The sequence below is a fragment of the Nycticebus coucang genome, chromosome 22 (genome assembly GCF_027406575.1).
Source record: "Nycticebus coucang isolate mNycCou1 chromosome 22, mNycCou1.pri, whole genome shotgun sequence".
Taxonomy (NCBI): domain Eukaryota; kingdom Metazoa; phylum Chordata; class Mammalia; order Primates; family Lorisidae; genus Nycticebus; species Nycticebus coucang.
This window is the reverse complement of record NC_069801.1, coordinates 36330087-36342303: the sequence shown is the minus strand read 5'-3', so window position 1 is coordinate 36342303 and position 12217 is coordinate 36330087. Positions and strand designations below refer to the sequence as shown.

The following is a 12217-nucleotide window of genomic DNA, read 5'->3' as shown; positions in this document are numbered from 1 at the left end:
TGAGGGTTAGGGCTGCAAGGCGGCTCAGACCCCACCCTTAGGCTACTTGGTCGCTGGGTTACCAGCTCCCACCGGATTCTAGCTCTGCAACCCTGAGGGCGGAGCTTGCCGGGGCAGATCGCTCACAATCGCTCACAGATCCTGTGACCCACAGCCAAACACTATTAGCTCCGTCTGGCTCAGCGGCTCAGACTGGGGCCCTAGACAACGGCCAAAGTTCTCCGCACTCCCGCTCAGGCTCTCCCCGAGGCAGTTCAGCTGAGTGCCAAGTCCAAAGACACCAAAACAGTTCACAGGTAAGGCCTTTCTGGTTTGCAGTCTCGCTGCTACTGAACTTACAGTTGCGGGCAGGTTTAGACGGATTGAACACACGCTACCACTTGCCGTTTTTCCACTGTTTTAGTCCTCCTCTTGGGGTCCAGAAATCTCTCGCTGACTCCCTGTATCCTCACAGGGGTGATGATAGGCAGATCCCACCAGCCAGAGATGCCTGGAGTCCTATCTCCCCAGACTCACGGTGCCCAGATGCAAGGAAGCCTCCCAGGCCCGCATCACCTCCACATCCCTCCGTCAATGAACGTTGAATCCTGCAGACCTATTCTAGATCTTTATATACCTTAAGTTATTTAATTTTCATGATCACTTATAGAATAGCTGAATTGATCCCAGTTTTTACAGATGAGGACATCAAGGCTCACAAAAGTTAAGTTACTGTTAACAAGTGGCAGAGGAAGTTCATACAAATACAAAGCATGTATTCTCAAGCACAAGTAAACTGGCTCCCTGATATTTCAATGAATAAATGAATAAATGAATGAATGCACTTTAAAACTGGCCTGCCTCTTATTCAATTATCTAGTGAATTTTGAAATACCTGGGAAAATTCTTTTTGTATGTTACTGCTCATACATCTTTGTGATTCTGGCTTGTAGTCCACAAGTTCCAGTTTCCTCAAGAGTGTACTTCTCTCCACCAGTAAGTATGCAATCTGTTCATTGGGGCTGCTTAGAGCTATTTTGGACAGGCCTTCTAGATACAACATTTCTTCAACTTCCTTTCTTTGAGCTTCTGTTAAGAAAAAATAACAGAAACAAAACTGTTAAAAAGAAATTCAGGCACATAATTGTTGTTATAAGATACTAAAGTTCTTAACTAGATAAAAAATTACTTAAAAAATAAGTTATACTGGTATGTGTACTACCACACTTATCATCATCTCTCCAGAGTATTTGAAACAAAAACAAAATAATAGTGAGGAAAGATTCTCAGAAGCAGTAGAAATTCTCACTGTTGTGCAACCTTTAAATTTTTATTTCAAAGGGTAAGGACATCCTTTTTTGAAAATTTTATTAGGGACTCAAATTTGAGTTTCACATATGCCTATATTGTTGTTGTTTTATTGTGTACTTACTATGTGACAGGTTTTGTACTAAGCATTTGAGGTATATTTATGTCACTTAATTTTTTTTTTTTTTTTTGAGACAGAGTCTCACTATGTCACCCTCGGTAGAGTGCTGTGGCGTTATAGCTCACAGCAACCTCAAACTCCTGGGCTCAAGCGATTCTCTTGTCTCAGCCTCCCTAGTAGCTGGGGCTACAGGGGCCCACCACAACACCCAGCTAGTTTTTTGTTGCAGTTGTCATTATTGTTCAGCAGGCCCAGGCTGGCTTCGAACCAGCCAGCCTCGGTGTATGTGGCTGGCACTATAACCACTGTGCTATGGGCACTGCACCAATGTCACTTAATTCTTGCAACAACCCAATTAGGTAGGAACCACTGTTATCTCTATTCCATGATACATGAGGACCTCTTCTTTTTTCTAACTATATTCATTCTCTGGATTATTCCAAGGCTTTAAGTTTTAGCTATATGCTGATGACTCCCAAATTTCTATCTCCAGCATGCACTGTACTCCAGTTATATATGCAATTGCCTACTTAACATTTCCACTTGGCTAATATATATCTCAAAATTTTCATGTCCAAAAGCAAACCCTTCACTGTATCCTCCAAATTGGATCTCCTACAATTTCTTCCATCTGAGCAGTTAGAAACTATATTCAAACTGCTCAGGCCAAAAAGCTTTGGGTTACTAGTGACCTCTTCTTTTCTACCACCCAACATTCAGTGAATTATCAAACTGTATTTGTTCTACTTTCAAAATATCCTTTAATTATACAAGTATTTCTGCTGTGATAGATATGTGTGCTAAAAACAAACAAACAAACAAAACTCCAAACATGTATTTTATAAAATTGCTGAATGAAAATAACAGGGATTCCTGAGAAAATATATTGGGACAAAATACTCGAAACCTTTGCCATTGTGTAACTGGAGTAGTGCTATAAAAAAACATTGACAATCTCAGTAATTATACTGGTACATTAAAAGGATATGTCAAGTTCCTAAAAAACAAAGGAATGCCAAAGTAAATACAGGATTTTATCTTTTTTAAAAAGAGGAGTTGCAACTCAGCACCTGTGGTTCAAGTGGCTAAGGCGCCAGCCATATACACTTGAGCTGGTGGGTTCGAATCCAGCCTGGGCCTGCCAAACAACAATTACGGCTGCAACCAAAAACTAGCCAGGCATTATGGCGGTCGCCTGTAGTCCCAGCTACTCGGGAGGTGGAGGCTGGAGAATCGCTTGAGCCCAGGAGTTGGATGGAGGTTGCTGTGAGCTGTGATGCCATGGCACTCTACCTAGGGTAACAGCTTGAGGCTCTGTCTCAAACAAATAAAAATTAAAAAAATTAAAAAATAAAAAGAGGAGTTGAGACTGAAGAGTTATGGAAACAAAGACAAAATGCACAAAGATTGGGGATATCTGTGCAATAAACATGTCCAAGGCAAAACATGTGGCCAAACTGAGCCCAGAGGAAGAACATGAGATGAATTAGATTCATGGACTAACTCTGAGGCTTGCTAGTGGTCCCAGTCATTCATATGCTGGAAAAAAGTGTACATAAACTGCCACATTATGATGATATCATTCCCTTATTTAGCAATCCTTCATGGGCTAAATTCTCTTGTAAAAACACATGCTGGCAGCAAAACATACAATATCTTCAATTTCTTGCAGTAGGGCAGGTTAGAGCCTTGGGACAACCCTCTTACTTGGGACGACCCACTTAATTAGAACAACTGAAAATACTGAAGGAAGTCAAAGAAAACTTTTTTTTTTTTTTTTTGTAGAGACAGAGTCTCACCTTATGGCCCTCGGTAGAGTGCCGTGGCCTCACACAGCTCACAGCAACCTCCAACTCCTGGGCTTAAGCGATTCTCTTGCCTCAGCCTCCCGAGTAGCTGGGACTACAGGCGCCCGCCACAACGCCTGGCTATTTTTTGGTTGCAGTTCAGCCGGGGCCGGGTTTGAACCTGCCACCCTCGGTATATGGGGCCGGCGCCTTACCAACTGAGCCACAGGCGCCGCCCAAAGAAAACTCTTAAAATACAACCATCAGATGAACAAAAACAGAAGGCAAACTTTGAAATCACCAGAAGAAAACTCAATCTATCCAGTGGAAAGTAAGAAAGGAAAAAACAAAGTAAGAATGCAATATGATTGATCAACTCAACTTTATCTAAGCCTGAGGCTTGAAATAAAGAAAAAAGCTTTTCCATCAACATATCCTTGTAAAAGGAAGTTCTAAATGAAAAATGATCCCAAATGGAATATATGAGTTGCAAGAAAAAATGCTGAGTAAAAAAAATAATAATTGTATGGTAAATTATTATGGTAATAATTATTATGGTAAATTATATGACAATGATATCTAATTTGTGGAATTAAACAAAGATACAATATGCTAAAGGGGTAAAATCTGTATTTTCCCTCATAGCTTTGAAGTACTTTATAAATATCTTCTAACTCCTTAATATGCCAGAGGGAATTAAAAAAATATCAGACTAGCATATTGACTATTTTAAGTTAAAAACACTTGAAAAACAGCAGGTGCCAGATCATTCTGACCTTCCTTCTATTCCTTAAAAGTGGGAGATGAAATTCTCATGTTGAAAGTGTCCTTCTTATGTTACAAGAAAAACAATATTCTTGACATCAAAAACAGGAAGTTGAGAGCAAGATAATTCTATACACTGATACGGACCTTGTTAAAAATAACTCTAATCGTTTAAGTCTCTCCATATGTTTAGTTGCGTTTGCACAACTTACTGTTCTCTGTCCAATTCAGTATATGAGTGATTGACTCTACTTCTTTGGGTCTTCATTTCCTTATGAGGGTTCCTGTGCCACTTAAAACTTCTAAAATAAATCTGCATGCTTTTCACCTGTTAATCTATGTCGCATCAATTTACTTCTCAGATCCAGCAGGAAAAAAGCCCCCGAAAAAGAAAAAAGAAGGTTTTGCCTCTCCTACTTAGGGTACTTTACAAGTTAAGTGTTGTAGGGGACAGAGAAACCACTAAGACATGATCATGACCTGATCTCTGCTCCACAGGAGATGACACACATAATTATGATACAGTGTGGTATGTGCTGTAATAGGCACTGAAAGAAACAACCACTCAGCACTCTCTCACATGCATTTTAGACTATTTCAGAACACATACTTTAAAAATGAGGGGGCAGAAAATAACACCTAACGCACTAGAAGTAATTTTCTTGGGGTGGAATATACGAGGGTGCCAAAAACATATACATACATTTTAATCAAGGGAAAAATGTATTAAAATTGTAATACTCAATACAGGGTGGCCATAAAATTTGTGTGCAATTTAAAATAGACAAACAATTGCACACGAACTTTATGGCCACCCTGTATATACTGGTAACAAAAGATGAATACAAGCCATGTTGAGCACCCCTTATAACTGCAGAAGTCAAAGTATATATAGTAGTTTTTCCCCTTCTACTTTTATACATTTCCAAAATTTTCTATAATTGTCACATATTAATTTTTAGGATGTACATTTTCACAAAAGCACAAATTACCCTGTTTGAGTTGGAGTTCTTTAAACTCACGTCTAAGCTGTTCATTTTCCTCTTCATAACCATGAGAATATGCTTCTCTTCCCTCTGTTAAGTTACAGACATGGTTTGCATAATTTTCCACCTAAAAAGAAAATAATACATTTTCTTATTCTTAGTCTATGGCTCATATTTTAACCCATATTAAAAGTCCAGTAAATGAAAGAGCCTCTAAGAGATCACCATTCTATTATAACTACACTCTGAGAAATAAACAGAAAACACAGCTTTCCTTAAGCATGGATCTCTCTCACTAAACTTTCTTCCAGCTGTCTTATGTTATCATTCACCATGTTTCCAATTATGAAATTTGTGCTTATGAAGACACGTAACCACATGGAGATTGGACAGTCCTAATCTCTAATATTTTTTTTTCTATAAACATACCATATTTCAAATCAAGTCTCCCTATCTGTGGTTTAGGAAATATGGTCATAATACCTATGAACAGAGAAAAAAATCTACACAATTATTAGGCTTATACTGCCATGCTAAAATTGACAATTAAGATGTCTTAAACACTAGTAGGAGATTACAGTAAAATAAATTGTTGAGTATTCTTTAAAAATAATTTGTAGTTAATATGACAGCTTCACAAAAGGTATTTTTATGTGGCTAATAACAGAAAGCTAACTATATGCTCCAGGCACTATATTAAGGACATCAAATAATTATTATCACAACCACATGAGACTATTATTCTTCCACTTTACAGGTAAGGAAACAGACTTAGAGAGGCTAAGAGACTTACCTTATCATAGGAAAAATGAGGAAAAGAGCTAGAAGTCACACTCAGGTGTACCAAAACCAGAGACTGATCTCTTACTATGCCAAATTGCTTGGAAGTAAACCACCAAAATAACTGAACTGTATTTTGCTGAATTGTTTGGAAGATTGTTGGGAAACTAGTCATAATATGCACAAAAATCTCAATGGTATAGTAGAAGGAACACAGGAATTGCAGTCCAACTTTACCACTTCCTGGTAAGCTTCATTTTCCTCCTCTTTAAAATGATAGGAACAACATCCGTTTCTAATAACAGCAGCTATAATTTGTTGAATACTTGCTAGGGGCCAAGGACCTGTGAGCAATGTTTTATACACATTAACTTATATAAACCTCACAGATGCCTTTGAAGATGCTAGTAACATCTCCATCTTACAGACAGGAATTTTGAGCTCAAAGTATAGTAACTTGCTTGATATTACACAAAAAGACAATGTTAAAGGCAATTTTTTCACCCCTATTTGCCTTTATTATGCTAGACTGCCTTTTGTTCTAAAGGAGCTGCGTTTTTCTTTAAGAATGGAAATTGGATTGCCCTTTAAGAACTAACTTTAAAAATTTGTAAGTTACTTTCATGAACTAAGATGTGGAAACACAGCAGAGTGATTTCCAGGCAACCTGAAAGAAATACTATGCCAGAAAATAGGTTGATCAGTATAAGAAACATCAAAAATAGTGATAATAGAGTTTAAAAAGGACATTATCTATCTACCAATCTGAGCTCTAGTTGCTAAGGATATGTAGAGGTCCAGAAATGACGGTAGGTATCTATAGCCTTGTTATAGAAATCTAGCTATTTTAGTGCTATAAAAATTTAGAATCATTTGTTCACCAAGTAACCATCTGATTAAAATTTGGCTTCCGTGTAATGTCCCTGTAAGAAATATGCCTGGTTCCTCCAGCAATTTTATTTCTTTTTGTCAATTAGTAAGTGGGTTTTTCTACAAACATCTCTATGAGTTTGGTAAACACGAGCCCATCTTTGAGAAGCAGGTCCACTGACAGCATGCCAGTCATATTTCTAAGCCTTCAAAGAAAAGAGTCATCTTGGAAGGTCAGCTCCTGAGACAAGGATGACTTTAGCAAGCTAATGAACGTTACTTTAAGCAGACATGTTTGAATGTTCAACTAGTCATCTCTGGGCAACATCCTGTACATATACTCTACTAGAAACCAACACAGACTGTTGCCATGTTCCACTTAAAAAAAATACACTTGAGGCTTTGGAAACTATACAACAATGATATTCAAATATTAGTTTTTAATGTGTCAGTTTAATGAAGGACAATGAACAAAAGGACAGGTATCTTTAGAACTTGATGTCATTAGCTCTTACTTCTCTCGTTTCTCCCATGTGCTTCCTTGTCAGCTCTTCTACATTTCTGGTCGCAGTCCTTGGTCTGTCTTCACCGTGCTAGAGTAAGTACCAGACAAATAGAGTTGTTCTTCTGTAGTAGCCAGCATTGATTCCTTCCTTCTCAAGATGGTGATATGTGTCTTCCCATTGAACTTTTCCCTTGATAGAAGAGATAAGCACATGTGTACACATGTACACATACATACATATGACTGAGGAGGCAAAACATCTGTGTATAAGTTGAGAGTTAGACTCTCCAAAAGTATATTGTAGTTTTCCTATCAAATGCTGTTATCTGGTTGTAATCACTTAAATGAAACAGCTGACAATATCTGCTATTTAAAGCTTTCAAAAACTGTATAGTATCTTCCTAAAGTAACAAATGAGGACGTATTTAATGAAAATTCTGTATAATAAGAGTGTTTGAAAAAAAACTATAGGCTTTACTATCTTTTCTAAAGTTTGCAACTTAATAATCTAAAAATCTCCCAAAGGGATCTTTTGTTTTATAAAACCCTAAGCCTTTGTCACCTTACTGAAAATTTAGAGAGAAAAGGACTTCTCTGAAAGCTGGAAAGCCCCCAATTCTGAATTGTCAAGGAATGATTTTACTCACAAAATATGTCTTATAATTTATACTTCTAAGTCATTCATCTGTATTGCAAGTTTTTTTAAATTAATTTCAGAATATTATGGGAATACAAATGTTTTGGTTACTTACATTGCTTTTGCACGGTTTCAGTCAAAATGGCAAGTGTGCCCATCATCCCAATCAAGCACAGTAAAACTTCTTGATCTAAGCCTGCCATCAATATTGTATTTAATATTTTAGGTTGCAAATAATCATGCATTATACCAGCATGCACTATAATAGTATGTGAAAGATAATTTTCTGTATCTGCTGATTGATAAAGTGGTATCTATGTTACTAGAACCACTATGAATAGGACTTGCTGTTACAATCAAATACAACTATTATTTTTTATTTTATTTTATTTTTTTTAAGACAGAGTCTCAAGCTGTCACCCTGGGTAGAATGGTGTGGCGTCACAGCTCACAGAAACCTCAAATTCTTGGGCCCAAGCGATTCTTTTGCCTCAGCCTCCCAGTTACTGGGACTACAGGCATTTGCCACAACACCCAACTACATTTTTTGTTGTTGTTGCAGTTATCATTGTTGTTTTAGCTGGCCTGGGCCGGGTTCAAACCCTCAAGCCTCAGTGTATGTGGCTGGTGCCCTAACCAAGAGGTCTTTTTGTCTCTGAGTCTCCCTGTGAGTCCTCTCCTCTTGCTTTCCTACAGGGATGGACTTTCTCTGCCTTGCTCATCAGAAAGGCCAAAAACAGCCATTCAAATCCTTTACTCAAATTTTTGCAAAAGAAACAATTACTTATTGCTTACCCAACAGGTTGTACTCCCCTGAAGTTAGTTACATACTCCTCATTCAGTCAGTTATGCATGCAATGGTTTGGAAGTGGGGCTGCAAATATGGCCACTGAAGCCTACTCTTTAAGCAAAGATTGCTAGAGACATCCTAGTTCCGGAGCAGAGAAGGTAGGCTAGGAGGGCAGTATAAAATGAACTTGCTATTTAAGACCAATGCATGTCCAACTTTCTACTGAACTCTGCTTGAACAATCCATTTGTCTTTTTCTCCTCCTGTTATATGCAGTTAAAAATCACCATCAATATAATTTCCCAAGCCAGAAACCTGGGAGACATCCTAGACCCATCTTTTTCATTTCCAATTTGTAGTACCTCTTTTATCATTTTCTAATTCATCCTCTCCATGTCTACAATTGCTGCTTTATTCAGGCTCTCTTCACTATTTGCTCAGTTTAGTGTACTAGCATCCTTAACTAACGTTCTTGCTGCCAGGCTGGCTCCCACCCAATCCATGCTGAGCATAGTTCCCAGACTGATTCTCCTGAATACAAATCACTTGCTACTTAATATTCTTATTGCTTTCAGGAGTTTAAACTCAGCTTGGCACTAGAAATTCTTCACAGTCTGGTTCCTGCCAGTCTCTCTAGCCTTTTCTTTTGCTACTCCTTGACATTAATTAGCCCTTTGTGTCAGTATATTTATTGATCTCCATTATGCTACTTATTCATGTATATATTTCTTTTTTTTGTTGTTGCAGTTTGGCCGGGGCTGGGTTTGAACCCGCCACCCTCAGCATATAGGGCCGGCACCCTACTCACTGAGCCACAGGCACCACCCCTCATGTATATATTTCTATGACTTTTGATAATCAGGGCCCTCTGCCTGTGGTGCAATGACATCCCAGAACTTTTTTTTTTTTTTGAGAAAAGTTCTCACCCTATTGCCCATGTTAGAGTGCAGTAAATGTTATCATAACTTACTGCAGCCTCAAACTCCTAGGCTGGGCTCAAGTGATTCTCCTGTCTCAGTCTTCTATGTAGCTGGGACTACAGGCATGTACCACCATGCCCAGCTAATGGAACAAACATTATTCCAGTGAGACCTGATGGTTGAATAACCTGTGGGTCGCAACCCACAGGAACTGTATTAAAGGGCCACTGCATTAGGAAGGTTGAAAACCACTGTTCTGGTACATTTAGGCCTCCAAAAACTTCTAGATATAAAGAATAAGGTGGTAAGGCCTGCAAAATAAACTGAGACAGAGACAAAGAATTATAAACAGGAAGAAGGCAAGGAGAATGGGTGCGATCGTTTCTACCTCCTCTTTTTTATCCTAACAGGTGCCCTCCTCCAACTACAGTATAGGGGTCAGGACTACACCTCATCCTACAGCATACCTCCTAGGTCTGAGACAAGGATGAGCTTTGGATCCCATGGTCTTGAAGTGACACTAGGGAACAAAAGAAATAGAAACAAAAGATAAACTGAAATAATCTAGTCAGGTGACTTTGGATCCTTCTCTCTTCTATCCATCCAAATATAATTTAAAATTTATAGACATCTCAAATATAATACATAATTTCTTCTGTATCAATTCCAAAATAAAATGAGATATGTACTTTTTCCTTAAATGAAAAAGAAGACAAAACATACACTATAACCATGTAAAAATGTACACATGAGCAAGGACACGAAACAGAAAAATGAACAGTTGACATGTTAGGAAAGTTTCTCAACTTTGGCACTATTGACATGTTGGGATGGATATTTGTTGTGAAGGATGTTCTGTGCATAGTAGGATGTACAGAAGCACCTCTGGCCTTTTCCAATTAGATGCCAGTAGCACAACCCCATTTGTGACAACCAAAAATGTTTGAATACATTGTAAATGTCTCTTAGGGGGCAAAACCACCCCCCAGCTTAGAACTGTGCTAATGTGAGAGGATAGTTTTTTATAACTTTCTGTTAACCTTGCTACAATGATATTTATTCAGCAACATCTGACAGAATCCATTACTGATAGATTAATAGGTAATGCACAAAAGTGAAAAAGCTGCAGAACTTGTTTATCTTTTCCTATAATAGAAGAAAAAGCTGAATTTCTTAGTATTTGGAAACTTGACCTGGCTCTAAGCATGCGACATCACAAATAACTGCTTAAATTGGTCTAAAAAAAAAAATATCCAAATCATTATACCCTAAAAAAATACTTGTTAAAAATGCACAATTTGTAAAAAAAAAAAAATGTACAATTTGTGTATCCTCAAAATAGGTTTACAATTAAACTTGCATACTGAAGAAGAAATAGTAAGACTCAACAAGGAATACATATTTTAAGACAAATTAAATCAAACTGTCCAAGCTAAAATAAAATTTCACTGGATCTAAATTAATCTTATTCTGTATTTAAGGCCCTCTGTTCCAGTCTTTTTTAGGACTATTATGCCTGGTGCCTTACTAAATGTAATTTATTTTCAATCACTGATTTTTGTTTTCTTGACTCACATAGCAAAGAATGTTTTCTGATTCAGAAACTAACATGAAAATAAAGTACAAGAACTATTTCAAGCATCCCCTTTTGAGAAAATTCTATCATATGCCCAGGTGTTGGGTTCATATAGGCTTCAAGTTGAAATTCTCTTTTATACGATTATTTTGAATGGCCTTTTCACATGTAGAAACACATCACTAAAAATTATGCCCAACATAGTGTTCACTTAAGGAACAACCTTCTTTCATTATATAACCCTGAAATGGGTCCCAAACTGGAATTTTTCTCTTCTATTTTCAAGACACTCTAGGCTTGCAGTAATTTAATGTTTATAGTTACCAATATGCACATCTCCATTCTAGTCTCTAGTTTACCTAAGACAGAAGGCTTGCCACAGTGCAGAGAAACAGAGAACATTTTCCCAATGACTGTAGGGCTGGAGAATGCAAAATACTTAGCTACACAAAACATTGCAGCAGGAAAGCAGCAAGAGGTGGTCTATAGATAACAGAAGTGGTGGAGATGAATGGATATTCAATAACATGCACCACAGACAGTGAAGGGTGAAAATGGCTTTGAAACAAACAGGTGCTCAGAGTGACGAGAAAAGTGATGAGGTCGTAGCTTGAAAGGCAGAAGGTAACTGACTTGACCTCTGATGCTGAGTAAACAGAAGACTTCCAAAACTTCATCGGAATTCAAGGTTCTGCATGATGAACGTCGGTTTAAAAAAAGCAGAAAACGGCAGTTCTTTGTTAACCGGCCCACAAATAGGAGAAAGCTGGGCCTCCGGAGGCTTTGCAGCGTCCTGGACCTTCGGGTGCAGCCGAAGGGGTGCGTCCAGGGGTGCGTCTCCTCAGCTGTTAAGTTAGAAAAGGAACGCCTACCTAACTCACCGAGGCTGTTCCAAGACCACTCTAAATAAGAGCAGCAGCTAACGGTCTGTGGCAGCTGGGTCTGGGGAAAACGGGCGAATCCTTCAGGCAGAATCACTCCAGTCCCGGACTAGAGAGGCCCAGAAGGACTCTCTTGTAGTTTCAGGACGTAACTGTGGAGAGAGGCGGAAGAAACAGGAAAGAGAACGCAGAAAAGAGAGGTGAATAGGTGCTTTCCTCCTGGGGCTGAAGCGAACCTTAGGGACCAGGCTGGAAATCTTTTGGAGGGTGCAGCGAGAGTCCAAGGGTCGCTCAGCTCCTAGCCGCGGCGCTA

General features: G+C 38.5%; 1 protein-coding gene across 5 annotated transcripts in view; it reads right to left on the bottom strand.

The window, feature by feature from the left end:
- The window catches only part of CCDC30 (coiled-coil domain containing 30), a 208167-nt gene extending 196515 nt beyond the window's left edge, over window positions 1–11652 (bottom strand). For all 5 annotated transcript variants that reach the window (XM_053576325.1, XM_053576320.1, XM_053576321.1 and 2 more), the window contains exons 1-3: window positions 7112–11652; window positions 4953–5073; window positions 875–1068 (exon numbers count right to left, since the gene is read on the bottom strand). In XM_053576325.1, coding sequence (XP_053432300.1) covers window positions 875–1068; window positions 4953–5073; window positions 7112–7129 — 333 coding nt within the window. In that variant the 5' untranslated portion in view covers window positions 7130–11652. The remainder of the gene's footprint in view (window positions 1–874; window positions 1069–4952; window positions 5074–7111) is intronic.
- Between the last annotated feature and the right edge of the window lie 565 nt (window positions 11653–12217).